This window comes from Periplaneta americana, chromosome 14, assembly GCF_040183065.1.
Source record: "Periplaneta americana isolate PAMFEO1 chromosome 14, P.americana_PAMFEO1_priV1, whole genome shotgun sequence".
Lineage (NCBI taxonomy): Eukaryota > Metazoa > Arthropoda > Insecta > Blattodea > Blattidae > Periplaneta > Periplaneta americana.
In genome coordinates, this window is record NC_091130.1 from 147,182,088 (window position 1) to 147,203,193 (window position 21,106).

Here is a 21,106-nt window from a genome sequence, read left to right on the forward strand (position 1 = left end):
ATCTGATCGTGTCTCGATAAACCAGGATACACATTGTACCATCGCTTGAGGTGTCCACATCTCTTTCACTGTCAGATTTCAGATTTCAGCAAAATTCACACCTGCGACCAAAAAACTCATTTCAACGATCCAAGAAAATTTCCATAAAAACTTTGACAGTTTCTGATTAACATGCAGAAAACCGCATCCAGATATCGTGTCTCAATAATTTATTTACGTCTGAAGTTGTAAAGGTTTTTTGTGGACACCCTGTATAACAGATTGGCCATCCCCATGTTAAACAACCATCAGGATCGCCACTGTTGATTGACAACGACTGCTAGATGGAAGTACAGTTGCTCCATGCAATTCAAATCAGAGTTATAACGTAATTTCTTATGCAGTCGCTAGATGGCAGTGTATGTAACGTTCAAAGTAAATAGTGAATGTCTGTTCTCTGTTTCAAAAATGTTAGACTCACAAAACACAGTTTTTTCTGGGGAAACCCTTGACACTTACAGAAAAACATTCTTTGACTTTTGTCTTCAATTATTTACGCTCTTTGGCAGTTTATATTGTTTACACCCTGTGTATTGCATGCAGTACTTCACATGAGAATGGAAGAAGTTTATTTACATAAATAAGATTTGAAAAGTTGATTGCTAATTATGAATTCAGACTTTATGTTTATGTGCTTTAAAATGCTCGTAAATAGTACTAAATTAAAAAGATAATAAGTATATAAAATATAATCACATAAACAGAAATTACCACTTTTATGTCTTTTTGTTTTATATTGTTAAAATATATTTTAGTGTTTTTATATTTGAGTCTTAATTTGTTTCTTTTCTTTCTATATCCATTGCCATAGTGATTTACATTGAACCCATCTTATTGGAAATGTATGGACATAATTCTGACCAGTATGCTTTTCATACTCCAGTGTTGTGCTCTTGTCAATTCGAAGAGGAATTTTCCATGAGATGTATTTATTATGTTTATCCATGACTGATATCTAATCTGGTCTTTATTTCACCGTCCTTAGCAACCTAAACATGGGTTTATTCACAGCACTATTTAACGCTTGCAACATTTTAATGAGCTGATTTGAACCATTTTCTTGAAGGACACCATGTTTTTAAGAGTTGGCAGTTGTACTGTCCTTTCTCAACCCCCTATATGAAAGGAGGACCACACCTGTCTTTGGTCAGCGGGTCCTTCGGACCTAGCCGGGAGGGCTTACTTGAGTCCACCGACCGTTCCCACCTCTGCCTCCTGTGGGACGCATCTCTATGCCATGACAGGCTAGCATAGATAATTACCTGTTGGTCCGCGGGAGATATTTCATTTCTCTCCTACCACTCATTTCTGAGAGACATTCCCCGATCCGCCACCTGGGGACGCACCCTTTAGGGGTTACAGGTTCCCCCGAGGGAACTTATATCAACTTAAAAACAAATTTCAAGTTCCCATATGAATCAATAAAGCGAGTCATAAAAAGACTAAGTTACAGCAAACAGGAAAAACATCAAAATTAAAAATGGAAAGAATCATTCAAAGATCCAAAACTAATTCCTGATCTACCTCGAAAATCTGCCGTGGCCATGTTTATATTGATTACTGGTCATGATTGCCTCAGTAAACACCTCCATCGTATTGGAGTACTGAATTCACCTAAATGCTTACTGTGCACCAGAGAAGAGGACATGGAGATGGAGCACCTGGCTAATTGTGAAACTCTTAGGACATTTGTGGACCTTCCATCAAAATATTGGGAAGCAAGAAGGATGATGACTTCATTGTTAAATCCAGAGCATTAGATACACACACACACACACACACACACACACTATTTAACGCTTTAGCCTACTCCAAAATACGGGATGAGTCCGCTAAAGCTTTTGCATACGTGGTGCATACAATAGTTTTTACTAAACGCTCTCTAAATTATATGAAATCAAATAAAGTAAAAGTAAATATAATAGTTATTTACGTTACAAGACCATTATGTAGGACTTAACATGCGAACATGCAACTGTTTCAGAGAGCATATACTAAAAAAGTTTTTGTGCAAGATCGTGCGTATTTGCTTGGTTTCCGCACAAAACCAATCCGCGGAAAGTCTAAAATTCCACATTCAGTATTCCCAACCTAACACACACAACAATTTCCCTCTTCTTACCGCTTAAGTGACATATTGATTTTACTGCTTTAGGCTTTTAACATATCATTTTTAGAGACATTCAATATAGTAATAATTATAAATTGGAAACTTACCACTGCAATTTCACCTAAATTGCACTGTTAATTATTGTTTTTAAATATTTGCAAAAATTAAGTAAACTCTACAACTCCACTAAAGTTACTGCATTCGTGATGCAAGTAACATTAAGGAAGCTGTGAAAAAATCAACTAGATTCCAGATTCATCATAGACTGGGGGAAAAAAAAGACAGACGTATATCACGGAGTATAGTAAACACAGAAAACATTTTAAAGCAACAATGTTGAAGATAGATATTTTTGTTTTGCAAATTTGCCGACATTGAACAGAAACCAAGATGGAGATTTCATTGCAACTAGTTAGAAATTCCTCTTTCAGGTATGTAATAAACGATCTTCGCGCAAAATAATGTACGATACACGAGCAGTAAGTTTTCTTTCAATTCTCGGAAATTAAAAAAGCTCAACTACATTTCGCTTTTTCAAACTTTTCCTCGAACATGAAAACTTCAACATACGCTCTTGTAACGCATATTACTAATAATATATGCAGAGGTGGAGTAAAATTTTTAAAATCACTCTTTCCATGACAACCAACACATTAGCAACAATACAATCCATACATTCATTCATTTATAACTTCTTCGTAAACAAAACAATACAAAGAGAAGGTGTACAATTTAAAATTAAATTTAGATACCAATAAAGTATAAAATACTGTACAGCACACTAGAGTAAACAGATTTTATGCGCTCGTGGAAATTATCAACCTCGGTTTTGCCTCAGCGCTAAACTTTCTACTTGCAAATAACATCTAATTTTATTCTGTTATACTATAAATTACTATTACACATGTTTTTTTTTTTCTTTTTTAATGGCAGATATTGGCTTAATGTCATTCACCTAACATTTCACTGCAAACTCAGCATTCTCCAGTCTTTCCTATGTTCTGCCTTTCTCTTAGTCTCTGCATATGGTCCATATATCTTAATGTCGTCTATCATCTGATTTATTCTGCCCTGAACTCTTCTTCCATTCATAATTCCTTCCAGTGCATCCTTCAGTAGGCAATTTATTCTTAACCAGTGACCCATCCAATTCCTCTTCCTGATCAATTTCAGCATCATTCTTTCTTCACCCATTTTTTCATCACAGCTTCATTTCTTACTCTATCTGTCCATTTCACACATTCCATTCTTCTCCATATCCACATTTCAAATGCTTCCAGTCGCTTATCTTCATTTCTTCGTAATGTCCAGGTTTCAGCACTGTTAGTGTGATATTTCAGGTATCAGAGCCTTTTATACAACAATGCAGGAAATATGTGTCTTTAGTGAAAGTTTATGCCGATGGAAAAACAGTCAAACTAAAAAAAAGTTGTCTTACATGGTCTCCTCACTGTTCTCATTGATTTTTTTTTTCTTTTTTTGCAAGTAATAATGTGCCTTGAAAATAAAATTCTGTTTTCCAACAAAGCAGGCCCATCTGAAAAAAAGAGTTGCCACATATGGGAATAATACAACAAGACTGAATAGCTTTTGACTTCGTGTTACAGTTCAAGTTATTACAGTAAATTAATATTGTTTATAAATATTTGCAATATACAGGGTGAACCTTAAGTAATGTCATTCACAGCTTCGACCCTGAGGAATATGATCACCGTACATTCATATGAACTTTCTAGATCAATGTTGAATTTGATAGGCACCATGGCGAGTAACACCAATGATCTGAACCTTCTGATCCTGGAGCATTGGACCTATTCAGTCTACTTCAACAATGGAGGAATATGGCAATGAAGAAAAGAAAAATATTAAATTAATGAAGGGTTAGAAATCTGTACTTAACTTTATTGAAGAGAAGTATAAAATATGTGTTACCAATATATGAAGTTTTCTGAGTATAATAATAATAATAATAATAATAATAATAATAATAATAATAATAATAATAATAATAATAATAATAAAGGAATTGGCCACCCTACCCCATTATCTTTTGGCCTCGTGAGTGATTCCTTATTTTGTGTTACTCCTGAGGTTCAAACCTATCTTCGGACAGTTAACTAAACAACAATAATAATAATAATAATAATAATAATAATAACAGTAGTAAAAGTAGTACCGGTAGTAATAGTAGTAATATTGATCGTAATAGTAATTGAAGTATATTTTACGAAAAAAAAATTTAGATAATTTGTTTGTTTCAAACTTGGGGTATTTTGTTTGAAAAATGACTTTTTGCATATCATTTAGAGACATTCAGCGTGACCGAGTTGGCGACACTGACGAAACCATGCGATTTTGTTTTGTTTATCGCTATTCGGACAACAGAATATTTTATATTGAGAGTTTTTGAGAGACAATTTTTGTAGAAACGATGGCGGGATGCGATGATTTGAATAATGCACGCAAGAAATTGGAAGTTGCCCTGGGAGAAAATACTAAACAGTAAGTATTAATGATAATTGCAAACCATTTAATACTGAAACAACACCTCTATATTTAAGGTTATGTCGTTTGTAAAATTTACACTTTTTCCATTTCAGGTATTTCCAGTTGATGAAACTTTGGTTCCAGTTAAAGGTACTGTAATGTAATATGTCACACAGTTGATACGAATAGTGTTAAAAAAATGTCGCATTCTTAATGACATCTTCGGTGTCATGAGATTATGACATGAATTGAAGGGGTGTTCAGATAGCGCTTCCCCCTCCACACAGTAAAATCCTTTGAATACCATCCCATTATTAATTACAGGTAAAAGATCGATTATTATTATTATTATCATCATCATCATTATCATTATTATTGTGCTGTTATTGGCCATTAATGACGAGTAGGGCAAATATATATTTGGACTGAAACAGCATTCTTTAATATAAATGTGTAATTATGTACGTGTTTCATGTTTATTTAACACAATTAACGCATGGTTGTTTAGGCCTACATATGTGCATATTTTGGTGTTAAAACTAACCTATATTTCTTAAATACCAGTATTCCTGATGTATTTATGTTGCAGTCAACGAAAGAAGAATTCGATACTGAGTCTCGAAAATTGATGACAGCTGAGCAAATCCACTTACACAATGAGTTTCTGCTGCGTCTCTTTGACAGATGTCAAAGTCTTGCTTCAGTCCCATCTCATTCCTCAACATCAAAGATGTCGAGCAAGATACCCTTTTCACCTTCCAGGACGACAAATAGTGCCTTCAAGGATAAAACAAACAAGAAACCTAAAGTGAAAAGGAGAAATCGATCTGACAAAGGAAACTTCGAGGTACTTAAAATACTTTACGTTTCTGTTTCCATATGTTTGTAGTAGGCTACCTATGTGATTTTCATGCATGCTGTATTACCCACTTCCAGATTGTTATATATAGTACATTCCTTCGTGAAAAAATTCCTGATGTTTAGAGAAGGATCATTCCATCGTTGTGTGTGTGACATTTTGAGAGTAGATTCACTTACAAAATACACTGTAGATTAAATGTTTTAACAGCTAACATTTTTATTTTCATATATTATATGAACCATCAATTACTTAATTCAGTTATGAAATTTTGAGTTTGTTAAGAAGAATACACTTAACAAAAATTAAATGTCAATTTTTGTTGCGTGTGTGACGAAATGATACATCTCCTTCTCACGCAAGTGAAGATTGTATTACAATTCTGTTCTCCTGGATTATGAATGTGATTATAACTTGTTGGTGATATAAATAAAATGTATATTTTTAAGATGATGTAATAGAAGTTGATGAAGAACATTACATTCCACGTAATTTCTAATTTGAAAATGTTGCGTGTGTGACACTTGGAGACATGTTAAGGTTACATATTTTTATCAACAACAATGTGACAGGCCTAGATATTTTTATTTACAAAAAATACCACTGCTGTTGAAATTAATTAAAAAAATAAACACATAGCCTACAAATTTCAAACATTGTTACAAATATTGATGTAAAAGCAAGCACAGACAGAAGCATAGTCAATTTAGTCCTACGTACTTGAAAAACTCACCTCATTTGCTCCAAACTTTCAGAGTAAATTGTAGAACATCTATACATCAAGTTTCTCACGCAAAGACAAGCAAAGACGATCAGAGCAGGAACATATGAGGTGTATTTTCCCTATTGTCAGCAATACTATTAATGCTAAAGTCATAATTTAATATTTTCATGAAATTAACTGTTTATCTGGTATAAAGGTTCATCTACTCTAGAAATATGGATATTACAATTACCTTGAAATATTTTAATGTTTTTGCATACAGGGTACTTTGACATGGAATGACCCAGAAGAAAATTTAGGTTATATGAACTTGGGGTCTGGGAGTGCTTAGTTTCTGAGTTAACAGGCGTTCCACTAAGATCGTCACACGAAATGGAATCCAGAATTTTCATAATTTGCATCTGTTGCAGCCGGCTGATATTGCAGACTACATTTTTCCTCCAAATGCTCCTCCTCCTCACGCCCAAGAGAAACCTTTACGCTATAGCGCTCAGGAGCTTTTCCTGCCTGACATCTCTCTCATCTTTGGACGCATGCTGCTCTCTGCTTGGGAAGTGGGGCTTGATGGAGCAGAGAAACCAGCTGCAGAATTACTGGTTGTTGCAGTCCAGGTACGAGAAGTACATTGTTTTGTTTTCGTAAGTGCAATAATTGGGGGACGCGCGGTAGCATCACAGTTAAGGCATAAAACTGCAAGTCGAAAGACCGTGGGTTCGATTCCCGATGGGATCGTGAATTTTTTTTTTCCGTGCTATGGCCCTTTTGTCTACTCAACTTCTAACACAGGCGTCTCAAGGCCAACAAATAAAAGTTGTTACAGCGAGCAAATGTAGATAACGTAGTCAGCAGAAGAGATAAGCGCAATACCCGAAGATAGCCGATCGCTGATTCATGTCACACGCATGAGCGAGCTAAGTTGCAACTGTCGAGGGAGAAATGCCACAAAGCTGCACTTTCGAGTTGTACTGTCACAATAGACGGTTGTTTTCGGAAGGAATAAAATTTCGTAAGTAGTTTGCGGTAGTAGTAATAATAATAATAATGATAATAATAATAATAATAATAATAATAATAAATTTACTTTTTAGTTATGTATTAATGAGTAAAAAGAAGACATCTGAAGAACCATAAATGTTATGTAATTATTTAAGCACAAGGAACTGGCCACCCTACCCCATTATCTCCTGGCCTAGTTGCCTCATAAGTGGTGCCTTGTTGGTATCATTTGTGAGGTTCAGACCTGTCTTCGGACAGTTGACTAGACGACAACAATACTTCATTTCTAATAAATGGTTTTTGGTATCTCTCTTTGTTTTAAGTTTATACTATATTTAATAAAATAAAATTCAATTAAATAATAATTAAATTACAATTAAACTTGTTTGTTGTTAAGGTACGTATTCTTACGATACGTCAATATTAATATATTAATTACAATAATAGTTAAATAATATGTTTCGTAATGTTTTCAATAATTAACAATAATCAAAACATCTTAGAAATTCACAATTATTTTAAATTAGAATTATTCAAATCTTAACTCTGGTCTCAAATTCTTTTCTCAAGTCCTTCAGTACTTCATTATATTTGTTACATTGGTCTTGATTCAAAGTAGGTAACAATTTTAGATTAATGAAGTGGTAACAGTTACCCACTGAAACTTGTGATTCCCACTTTCCCTATGAAAGCTTTTATTTCTTCATACATTTGCGGTAATAAGGACATTCTTTCTCGGAGATGGAGACAACATCGTAGCGGTTGCAGATGTCTATTCAAACGACGCGATCAATGACGTCATCCAGAGATACACGAACTGATCCCGCATCTTGTTCCACTCTTACATTAAAAAAGAGAAAGAGGAGGAAGTGCTCCGAGAAGGCCCTATTGAGACGTCTGCTCTAACAGAAATGAGTACCAGAGACACTACTTTTGAATAGTTCATTCTCTAATTGTAACATTCTTTTACCCTTAAAAAAAATATTTTTTTAACAACTTGAAATTGTGTATTATTTCTGTTTTAACTAATGTATTTTTGTTTTCAGCATTTCCTAAAGAACGTGTTAACTGCAATTTTGGGCAGAAGGAAAGGCTACAAAGTGCGAGAAGATCGTTTCTTATATGCTTTAGGATCTACCGTACCTAATCCTTGGCTGCGGAATACAGCAAATATAATAGACGATTTAAAACTGAGGTATGTACTGTTTATAATGAATATGATCTGATTTACAATAAATTTTCGCGTAATGTCTTCCAGTTCAAAGAACTTAGTTCGAAATACTCGTAATGATGTCAATTTCGAACTAATTGGGGCTTTGATCTTATACCAAATACAATTTTCCATTTCTGACATGTACGTTATCTTTTCTACTTCTAGACCTATTTTTTTAAATCCTGTATTTTCTTGAATACCGCGCCCTTGATTAAGGCATGCACTCCACTTTTGAAAGGGGGAAAAAGAAAAAAAAAATACAAAAATAAAACTTTCAATGAGTGTATTCACGACAAATTAAAAACAATGAAACACAAATACAGTCATAAATTTTATCCTAGAACAGAACACATTTCAAACTCATCCTATGCACACGCACTGCATGTCCAATGCTTATTGTTTGCTCAGTATAATTAAAAACATTTCTTAACCTACAAATGAATTTTATTAATCCTTAAGTACAAATGAATTATAGTCCTCTTGTAGAATATTGCTAATTATAGACCCATATCATTATTAACAACATTCTCAGAAGTGTTTGAGAAAGTTATGAATAATAGATTATATCATTACCTGAAGTCCAACAATATATTAGTTTTAGAACAGTTTGGATTTAGAAAAACAAAAATCGACAGAGAATGCTGCTTTTAGTTTGGTGGATGAAATACTAAATTCATTAAATTCGAAACTACATGTAGATGGGATTTTTTGTGACTTGGCTAAAGCATTTGATTGTGTAGACCATAGTATATTAGTAAAAAAGAATTGAAGTTTTATGGTATTAAAGATGAGACGTTGGGTTGGTTTACATCGTACTTATCAAATAGAAAACAAAAAGTAAAATAAATGTACCAAATAGTTATAAAGTTACTTATTCATAATTTAGAAATAAAGGGTGCGGCAAAACATCCTCCCTAATTTAAAGTTTAAATAAAGAACAGATGGATCAAAATAAGGAAACTGTATTAATATGAACTGTATCTAAACAGTGGGAAATTTAGGTTTACATGCGTTGTCATAGCGATATGAAATGACATGCGCAAAACAACAAGAATTGAATAGGACATTGAATACACGGAATTGACATTCAATTACTGCAAATTGTAATCTGTAACGATTCTAACCATGCCATGGAAGGGTGAAGAACGTGCTTACGCTGTGGTATCGTTTCTGGTAAGTGGTAATTCCGTTGTCGCTGCTCAGATATTTCCTGAATGCTTAATTTCTTCAAGTGGCGACGTCCCCTGGCTAGCACGATCATCAGACCTTGCACCCTGCAATTTTTTCTATGGGGGCAACTTAAGGCAGAGGTGTTCAAACATCGGCCGAGGACTTTGCAAGACCTAAGAAATGCAATACAAGAAGAAATTGGTCTTATTGCTCAAGAAATGCTAGTTAGAGTGATGCAGAATTTCCGAAGTTGCATTCAACAATGCATTGATAGTGAAGAACATCACTTGAGAGACACGTTATTAAAAAAAATAAAAAATTCCCACTGTTAAGATACCATTCATATTAATAAAGTTTCCTTATTTTGATTCATCTGTTTTTTATTTAAACTTTAAATTAGGGAGGATGTTTTGCTGCACCCTTTATTAAACATGATGTTCCGCAGGGGTCAATTTTAGGTCCATTGTTGTTTCTAGTTTATGTGAATGATTTAGCCTTGACCATAAAATGCCGGGTAATCTTTTGGTGAATCCTCGGACCTCACCTCATCCTCACTACATCTCGCCAAAATATTGTAAAAAATTGCACAAAATTGTAAAAATTGTGGAAAATTACTAAATTGTAAAACTGTAAAAATTTGTAAAAATTGTAATTGTAATATTGTAAAATTTTGACTTGTTCCACATCTTAAAGCTTCATTGCTCATGTCGCTCATTTGCGATAAGAGTGACACAACTTAAAAAGTGTTAATTTTACAGGAGAAGCATTTTAAAATTGTCATATTCTTAAAAATCAAATTGTAGGTACATGCTTTTTCCAAACGGAATGCAATTTTACACATGTATTCTATTTCTAGAGTTGTAGCTTATAGTACCATAATTATTAATTAATTTCAATAATTTCAACAATTATTTTAAGTTGTGTCGTTCTTTTTTTTAAATAAAAATGTCTGTTTTTAGTTATGACAGTGAGAATATTTACCTGACGTACAATAATTGTACAATTATTGCAATTGTACAATAACTGCACAATTATTGTGTTTGTAGAAAAGTAATTTTTTGATAAAGTAATGCAATGGAATAATTTATTGGCATGTCATTACACAATAATATTATAAGGATGCTCTGTGACATTCATTAATAAATTTAAATTTTAACAAAGATGTTGTTGTATTGACAAACGAATGTAATAACATTTTATGAAAATTATACTTTATAATTAACCGTATAATTTAAAAACTATTTTTAAATACATGACTATGAATTATGTTAGAAAAAATAATATAATAGCAACAATCTAGATTGAGAAAGCATTATACAAAATCTGAAATTCTTTACACAAAATTATTTTAGAAACAAATTGCCCAGTAAACATAAACTACAGCACAACACTTTCAATACAGTTCACAACACCTCTCTACACTTTCAGATATTCAAGAATTCTTTATAGTAGGTTGAAATGTGATTTGGTTTAATGAGATCTACTAAATCTGCCTTTTTCCACTCATTAAAACTATTTTTTCATTATAAACTTGTGGCAATTCTGGAGTCTCGGTTTTGGTTTTACTTCTTGAAGAACATTTCTTTAGTTGTACTTCTTGACATTCTTCGTCGAAATATAATGTTTTGTAGAAAAATGACAATGGATGACTTTGATGCACTGTCAAAACCTTTATTTCGTTGATTTTCCTTGTGTTTCTGAAGTAATTTGCGTTCTTGTAATTTGTTCCTAGATTCTTGATATTGAAAAAGTACTTATGGGACACAAATTCTGCCATTCTTCATGAAAAGATTTAAACGTTTCAGTTTGAATGCTTCGTAACAACTAAAATTAAGGCCCAATTGTATAAAACTCCCTGACTAAAGATCAACTTTGATCGAAGATCGAAAAGTGAACCGAGTTCAGACACTTCTTCTATTGTATAAAACTTTTCTGCGATCAAATTACCTTGGTTCAAATGCAATCTAAGTTCACGTGAAAAGGATTTGGCAACATCGCATAAACAGGTGAAATATGTGATGCGCGGACAGGTTTGTTCAGTGTTGCCAATATAGCGACTTTAACTCTTTTTCAACAACAATTTCTTTTAACGTTTATATTGCTTAAATAGGGATTTAGTGACCTTTTTAGCACCCCATAGTGACAAAATTTAATCTTTCTTTGTTGATAATGAGAAATCTAGCAACTTTACAACTACTTTTTGGCGACTTTCCGTACACTCTGTTGGAGACACTGGTTTTTTGTGCAATGTAAATAATGGCGGACAATAAGAAGAAGGTTGACTGTTCTCTGAGTTGTTATCATGTTATGGTGTTTGATACTGCTAAACATAATAAAGCTTTATAAAACGACAATTTTCGTTTAGTAATACAGTTAATTGAAAATTTATGAATGTACCTATCATATCCATTAATAATTAATGGTTGTTATAAACATAATATAATTATAGGTTATGTTATTTGATACTGCTGAACACGATAGAGCCTTATGAAATATAAGATTGTTTGTGTATTAAGGCAAGAAATTGAAAGAAATATATATAAATGTACCTATCATATCTATTAATATTAATAATAATGGATATTTTATTTGCACAATCTGTCACTCGTATATTTCAAACAGAAAAGAAATAACTGAACTTGGATCATCTAATTTAATCGGAGAAATTTCTTCAGTCAAAGTTGACTTTAGTTTGAGACAAATTAATCTCAGATTAGACTTTATACAACACAAAATTCCAAGTTCAGCTGAAACAAGGATCAATTTAACCTCTTATCTAAGATTAAATGGTTTATACAATCGGGCCTAAGTCTTTGTTGTTGTAATGATTTTGTTAGATTAAAACAATTTAATAAAGACACATCTGCCATCTGGGGGAAAAATAATGTAATCACGTATTTGTCGTTATTCACGATAAAAATATACTACTATTGGAGTTCATTTTTGTAAGAATCTCAAAAATGAAAAATTTTGAGTTGTGCCTCTCTTATCGCAAATGAGTGATGTGAGATCTATGGAATAAAATGAATGAATGAATGTCACCCACACAGAACATGTATTTGAAAATGCCTTTATCTAGCTAAAATGAAATGATCTAGAAATATTTCTGCTAGAGCACATTACACATGACTTTGCTTCATAGGCAGTACATATTATAGTGTACGAATATTAAATAAAGTAGAGAATGTTGTCATTTTATAATCTTCCATCAAGATACAGTATGTATGCTCGTTGATTCAGGGTAAATGCAATATTTATTTTTTAAGCTCAACAGCTGATGTGAACGAAGAGGAAGAGCAGGAGGAAGAAGAAGAAGCAGAGGGTTCACCTGTGCATAAGTTAACTTTAGACGAAATAGAACAGCGTGCAGCTTATGAGATAGCTTGTGGTGATGTTGGCTCCACTGCTCGATATCCAGTTACAGCTTACCAAGTGCTGGAAGCTCTTCAGGTGTGTTTCTTCGTTTACACTTGTTTATAAAATTGTCTTTTGATAAAGTAATGTGTCATTTTACATATTGTGCGTGCGTGCATGTGTGTGTGTGTGTGTGTGTGTGTGTGTGTGTGTGTGTGTGTGTGTGTGTAATTTCTGGTGGGGGATACTATGACCCATCACTGCAACCTTTCACGATCTATTGCACTAACCTCAAACTACACGCATTCCCAAACTCACACCGGCTGACTATACTAAGGTTCACTGTGTACCCAGGTTTCGAGCAGGCAACCCTACTTGTCTCTAGGGCAATCCTCTCCATGTGTCGCCAGCCGGTATTTGGGAAATGCTATGGAATGATGACGAAATGGAGAAATGTTGACGGAATTATGTAGATGTTTAATATGGGGAAAACGGAAGAACCCCGAGAAAAACCCTAACTGTGACATTACTCGCCACAAGTGTCAATTAAAAATCCCAGGCCTGACCAGGACTCGAACCAGGAGGGCTGAAGGTCTGACCACTCAGCCACCGCAAGGGTGAGAGAGAGAGAGAGAGATAAGGGAGGGGAAGAGAGATAGAGAAAGGGAAGACTTAAGCTCATATTAATGAAAATTCAATTTGTTTCTCTATTTAAAAATAGTACATTATGCAACGAGCCTATAATGGTAGTAATTAAGACGCGAGTATGTTTATGAAACAAGCGCAAGCGAGTTTCATAATTTTCATACAAGCGTCTTAATTACCATTATAGTCAAGTTTCATACGACTTTTTATGCTCGACTTGAAATTATTCATAAGTATTCATGTTATTCTTATCTGACTGAGGGCAGAACTGACCTTGTGCCATACCTCGTAAATTGTGAGATGTGTGCAGACGCGAAAGTATTGATTTTTTCCGAGAAACAAATGTCGACATTGACCTTGATATAATCTAGAGAGTAAAATAAACATTAATCTTGATATAACCTTGAAATTGAATTAGACATTGAAAAACGAGATGACAAATTGAATTTATTTGAATATTATTTACAATTAACGCTAATTATTATAGTAACAGAACTGACTTTATTTCAAATATAGGTGATTTATTGATTTATTGTTGTCTTTCGATTGCATATCCGAGAATAATCGATACTTGCCCTTTCATATTGCTACAGTGGTATTTTCTGATTGGTGGAACACCTGAACTTTAATGAATAGGTGTACTTTAATGAGGTAAATGCTTACTGTGCACCAGAGAAGAGGACATGGAGATGGAGCACCTGGCTAATTGTGAAACTCTTAGGACATTTGTGGACCTTCCATCAAAATATTGGGAAGCAAGAAGGATGATGACTACATTGTTAAATCCAGAGCATTAGATACACACACACACACACACACACACACACACACACAAACTTTAATGAGGTCCATTAAAGGGCTGCTACCAGGTGTATAATTACTACATTTTGGTATGCTCGAGCATAAAAATAATTTTGATTAGCGATGTGTAAACTTTGTCAAATTTAAAGTTTTTATGTTTGTTTAAAGTTCTGGTATCATGGCAACATCAACTTTCATTTTTTTTCAGTTCCTTCTCTTACTTACTTACAAATGGCTTTTAAGGAACCCGAAGGTTCATTGCTGCCCTCACATAAGCCCGCCAGCGGTCCCTATCCTGTGCAAGATTAATCCAGTCTCTATCATCATACCCCACCTCCCTCAAATCCATTTTAATATTATCCTCCCATCTACGTCTCTGCCTCCCTAAAGGTCTTTTTCCCCTCTGGTCTCCCAACTAACACACTATATGCATTTCTGGATTCGCCCATACGTGCTACATGCCCTGCCCATCTCAAACGTCTGGATTTAATGTTCCTAATTATGTCATGTGAAGAATACAATGCGTGCAGTTCTGTGTTGTGTAACTTTCTCCATTCTCCTGTAACTTCATCCCGCTTAGCCCCAAATATTTTCCTAAGCACCTTATTCTCAAACACCCTTAACCTATGTTCCTCTCTCAGAGTGAGAGTCCAAGTTTCACAACCATACAGAACAACTGGTAGTATAACTGTTTTATAAATTCTAACTTTCAGATTTTTAGACAGCAGACTGGATGATAAGAGCTTCTCAACCGAATAATAACACGCATTTCCCATATTTATTCTGCGTTTAATTTTCTCCTGGGTGTTATTTGTATTTGTTACTGTTGCTCCAAGATATTTGAATTTTTCCACCTCTTCGAAGAATAAATCTCCAATTTTTATATTTCCATTTCGTAGAATATTCTGGTCACGAGACATAATCATATACTTTGTCTTTTCGGGATTTACTTCCAAACCGATCGCTTTACTTGCTTCAAGTAAAATTTCCGTGTTTTCCCTAATCGTTTGTGTATCTTATTGTAGGGATTCATAACAAGCTGTTTTTTACGGTGATGGGTTGTTAGCCCTTCGCCCAACCCCCAAGCTGGAGGACCACCCCTTATCGGCTGTCCACGACTGCTTATTCAATATATTCACAGCTACCCTCCATATCTGGAGGCCGTCTCCTCTATCCGCAACCTGAGGACGCGCCATGCCGTGGTGATAGGGACCCACAATACAATTTTTTCATTTATTATTCCTCAAGGGTTCCAGACTCCAATCTTAATTGTTTCTATTCTTTCTAAATTTTTTTTTTTTTTTTTTTCCTAGCTGAGTTCGTGCAAACAATGCTATCTTTCATAAGACTTTTAATAATGTAAAGGATTAGATACTGTAGGAGCTAAAATATTCATAGAAGGGAAGTTCATTGAACAAGTAAACTGTTAAAATTATTATGGCTGCAATTTTTCCTATATAAAAATGATGACATCTTTAGTAAAATCAATAAACTCAATATTTTACAGTATGTTTTTCTGGGTTGACATAAGAAACCTATGTATAAAACAATAAAGATATAACTTAGTGGGTCATGTTTAGAAATTAGCAGGCTTTGACAATTTGTAAAACAAGAGAACATCATTTATGGTTGCTAAGTCAAAGCCTGATGTTGTAAAGGTAAAATGTGGATCGAACATATGCCTCTGTCATACAACACATTATTCTATGATTGCTTAAATGACTGACATAGAACACGAAAGCTATTGCCTTTGTTCATAAAATTATGGCAGTCTCTTTTAGAAAAAAGGTTATTTTTTAAGTTCCTCCATAAATAGAAAAATCTAGACATAATAGCTATTAGAATCAGTTTTTGTTTTTAGAAATGTATTTCTCAGAATAGAAAATAATTACTTAACTATTCAAAACTGGGCTCACTTTCATATGAATATGTTTATTAAAATTACCTCAGGAAAAATATTGGAGTGCAAGAGGTCAAATGATTTTATTGTCAAATGCCTGGCATTAGAAAACAACAACATAAAGTAATTTGACCTCTTGCATTCCAATATTTTTCGAAGATATTATCATGGTCAGCCACTGAAGCACAGATTTTGAGGTGTTCCGAATCCATTTCTTGGTTTGAGTTGCACAATGGGCAGTTAAGGGACTGATATATTCCAATTTTACGCAGGTGTTTGGCCAAACAATCATGGCCTGTTGCCAATCTAAATGCAGCTACAGACAATTTTCGTGGTAAATCGGGAATTAACTGTGGATTATGATGCAGAGAGTTCCATTTTTTTCCCTTGAGATTGTGTTATCAAATTTTGTTTGTTGAAGTCTAAGTATGTAGATTTAATAAATCTCTTCACAGAGTAATACGTAGATTTAGTAACAGGTCTGTAAGTAGCAGTGCTGCCCTTCTTTGCTAAAGCATCCGCATTCTCGTTTCCCAGGATTCCACAATGGGATGGTATCCATTGGAATACAATTCTTTTATTGAGTGATATTAATTGAGAGAGCATTTTAGTTATTTCTGCTGTTTGAGATGAAGGTGTGTGTTTAGAGACTATTGATAGAATAGCTGCTTTGGAGTCTGACAATATAACTGCATTCTTAAATTTACTGATGTGAAATAGATGATTCCTGAGACTTTCCAACTTGCTCTGTACATTTAAAAGTAGTTTTGCATAATTATATTGTTTACTTAACATATAAAATATTTGTATCTAGAGGTGAATTTTTTTCACAGGTTCATCGTGATGTGATTCCTTGGCACTCCATATACAGTGTGAATACTGAGCGAGTTATTAATACATTAAGTCATCCAACCAATGAAGAAATGGAAGCAACAACATGATTGGTAAGCAGTAAGTTAGACAAGTGAATGTAATACTTGATTGTGGTGATACCTGTTGCTTTAAAATTCGGAGGTGCACAGTTACAAAGGTAGCAATTAAAAAAATAAATAGAAAACTTTTCTGTTCTATACTTTTGATATTTACTCAGTGTATAGGTACTTACTTATAGGTTAGGTTTGTACTTACTTACAAATGGCTTTTAAGGAACCCACAGGTTATTGCTGCCCTCACATAAGCCCGCCATCGATCCCTATCCTGTGCAAGATTAATCCAGTCTCTACCATCATATCCCACTTCCCTCAAATCCATTCTAATATTATCCTCCCATCTACGTCTCGGCCTCCCCAAAGTTCTTTTTCCTCCGGTCTCCCAACTAACACTCTATATACATTTCTGGATTCGCCCATACGTGCTACATGCCCTGCCCATCTCAAACGTCTGGATTTAATGTTCCTAATTATGTTAGGTGAAGAATACAATGTGTGCAGTTATGCGTTGTGTAACTTTCTCCATTCTCCTGTAACTTCATCCCTATTAGCCCCAAATATTTTCCTAAGAATCTTATTCTCGAACACCCTTAATCTCTGTCCCTCTCTCAAAGTGAGAGTCAAAGTTTCACAACCATACAGAACATCCGGTAATATAACTGTTTTATAAATTCTAACTTTCAGATTTTTAGACAGCAGACTGGATGATAAAAGTTTCTCAACCGAATAATAACAGGCATTTCCCATATTTATTCTGCGTTTAATTTCCTCCCGAGTGTCATTTATATTTGTTACTGTTGCTCCAAGATATTTGAAGTTTTTCATCTCTTCGAAGGATAAATGTCCAATTTTTATGTTTCCACGAGACATAATCATATACTTTGTCTTTTCGGGATTTACTTCCAAAGCTATTGCTTTACTTGCTTCAAGTAAAATTGCCGTGTTTTCCCTAATCGTTTGTGGATTTTCTCCTAACATATTTACACCATCCACATAGACAAGAAGCTGATGTAACCCGTTCAATTCCAAACCCTGTCTGTTATCCTGAACTTTCCTAATGGCATATTCTAGAGCGAAGTTAAAAAGTAAAGGTGATAGTGCATTTCCTTGCTTTAGTCCGCAGTTAATTGGAAAAGCATCAGCTAAAAACTGGCCTGTACGGACTCTGTTGTAAGTTTCACTGAGACACCTTTCAGTATATAGGTACATCATAGATAAACAAATACTATTTCTCTTAGGAATAAAATTTTTCCGTATAATTCGCATGATGTGTTCTTTTAATGTGCAAAATTTTCTTAATCTATGTATTATACTTACATAGGTATTTTTAACTCTAATCTCTAAAATTAATAAATTATTGTATTACTGTGTTATAATTAATTGAGTGTTGTAGTCCTTTCTTACCAGGTTAGCTTGCCACTGCTTCATATGAGAAGAAATACAAGCAGAGAAGTGGACAGAATTCTTATCTAGTTGCTGACATCATCACAGTGCTCATTGAAGACTCTTGCTGACATTACAGAAGTTACTAAAACCATCCAGAGCTGATGGGATGATGGTATGGCACAGGGCTGTGGTGAAATGATACTGGCAGAGAAAACTAATGTATGTGAGGACTTTGTTATCCACGAATAAAAAGATCAACTGTGAGTGAATCACACACCTCTTTAGTGACTGAGCTAAATCTGGGGAATTTTGCTCTATGGTTGGCAAAATGCGACAGGTTATGGAGTAGTGTTGGTGTCAATGACAAAGGTTCCAAAACTGTTATAATTTGTGATCCCAGATCAAACATTTTGTTAATGTTATACCTGTCTCTGAGAACAAGTGTAAATAAATTATATATTTAAAAATCAGTTACGAATATGTATCACATGTATATCAGAACCTTGCTGCAGTATTACCATTGTCTTCGTTTTTCCACATAATATTTCGTCTTCCTTTTTTGGTTCCAGAACTAACCCCATATAAATAACACTATATTTTTTCCTCAGTTTTTTCATCAGTCATTGACAAATCATAATCCTGGCACAACATTGTGCCACATGGATAGTTTTTTTAATTTTTTTATTATGTAATCTTTGCTCTTACATCCTTTTCTTTGGACAGACTTGGCAACACTGTTGTCGAGAGTCAAGCTTCGTCGTAGAAGGTTATGAGTAGGGATTGTACTTTGTCTCAGGACGCTACAACATTAAGTATTACTGGAGTTTTTACTGTAGCGGACAAAGCGAGTGCATCTAACAACCGAAGTTCTTCTGTCTGCTCATGCGACTCTTGTTGATAAAATTACACAGAACAAAACATAGAGCACTTTAACAATTACATTAATATTTACAATTTACATTATTTAGCAGTGGCGTAGCGTCAATTTAAGCTAAAAAGCTCAGCTTCCCCAGTTAATAATAATTTCATAACAAACCTGCAGTTTATGAACAAAATTATTTATTAATTTTAATACAATTTATATTTACGTGTTAAATATTGTGATGCGGCAGCTTAGTATGATTTGTGATGCAGCAGTAAACATGAAGCCTGCACAATCAGCTTCCAATCCCCTCATTCTTCTGTGTAACCCACCCCGCAGATTTTCCATCTTTTTCTAACAAAACTACCCTGGTCACAAGGCTCGCAAGAAGCTAGCTTTAAAATTGAAAAGAATTTAGTTTCCGAGTTATTCCTTTCGTGAGTTGTGTTTAGTTGAAGTGTTAGTGTGCATTGTTGCTGATATAATAATGACTGAAATAACAGTTTCTGACACCAATTTACTTGAATGTTTAAGACAATTACATTTTCAAGACTGACTTACGAACAAAAGTGTGATTTAAAAAACGACCGACTCCCTTGCTATCAGTGAAGGACACAACCAAGACAGACGCATACTTACGTAATTAATTACTAATACTGTATTTATTGACCGTTAATATTGTGCTGTCTCTAAAATATATTACAGGGAGTAAGCTAATGTTAAATTATAGGTATAGGTGTCTATTTGTTAGAGATATGTGTAAACCATGAAATCATAATTTACTACGTACTATTTGAGGTCATGTCTTATCAGTGTTACTTACGAGGTTCCAACCAATCTTCGGACTGCTGACATTGACTACTATTTATTTTAAGACTATATTTTTGCAATATGTTTTCTCATATGTACAGTAGTGGCAAAAAAAAAAAAAAAAAAAAAACTGGACCGACCCTTGTACATGATTTCAGAGCCTTGTTCACTCCAGAGCACGATAGACTGGTAACTAAGACTTTCGTGGTTCGAATCCTGCCTGGGAAGGAAACTTTTTTTTTTTTCCTTATTCAAATTTATTCCCAATACTTTTCGATTGCTGGTAAAATTCATCTTCTGGGAATAATAAGTTAATTAAGTAGTAAAATATCGCTAAAATCGAAAAGTATTGGGAATAAATTTGAATAAGGAACAAAGAAAGAAAGAGTTCCCTTTCCAGGCAGGATTCGAACCACAAAAGTTTTAGTTACCAGTCTATCGGTCTCTGAGTGAACAAGGCTCTGAAATCAGCTACAAAGGTCGGTCCGGTTTTTTTTGCCACTACTATACATGGAAGACAATTTGAGTTAGCTTCCCCTGCTCAAAATTTCATGCTACGCCACTGTTATTTAAACTGTGTACACTAAAATGCGCTATTTTTACTATCTACACTATCATAAAGAATGTAGGCATACGTTGATCAAACATTATTATTATTATTATTATTATTATTATTATTATTATTATTATACAGTGTTTTGTATTGCAATGAATGTTATTTCATTTCATAATACTATAGCCTACTTATTTTATAAACTGTGTATAAAGAGGCTGTCAGACAATGACCACTTTCAAAAGTTGATTGTCAAAAAGACTGTTTT

At 34.1% G+C, this 21,106-nt stretch overlaps 1 protein-coding gene across 2 annotated transcripts; it reads left to right on the plus strand.

Annotated features, from left to right (window-relative positions):
- The first annotated feature begins 4,498 nt into the window (after positions 1-4,498).
- Positions 4,499-19,083, plus strand: LOC138713818 (transcriptional adapter 1-like). 2 transcript variants are annotated; one of them, XM_069846257.1, is made up of 8 exons: positions 4,499-4,651; positions 4,750-4,786; positions 5,226-5,483; positions 6,630-6,830; positions 8,262-8,410; positions 12,865-13,048; positions 17,132-17,242; positions 18,621-19,083. In XM_069846257.1, exons 1-7 carry the CDS (start codon positions 4,581-4,583, stop codon positions 17,237-17,239), a joined length of 1,008 nt encoding a protein of 335 aa, XP_069702358.1. In that variant the 5' UTR covers positions 4,499-4,580; the 3' UTR covers positions 17,240-17,242; positions 18,621-19,083. The 2 variants fall into 2 exon arrangements, with proteins under 2 accessions (XP_069702358.1, XP_069702357.1); XM_069846256.1 differs by having other exon boundaries at positions 18,635-19,083.
- The last annotated feature ends 2,023 nt before the right edge of the window (positions 19,084-21,106 follow it).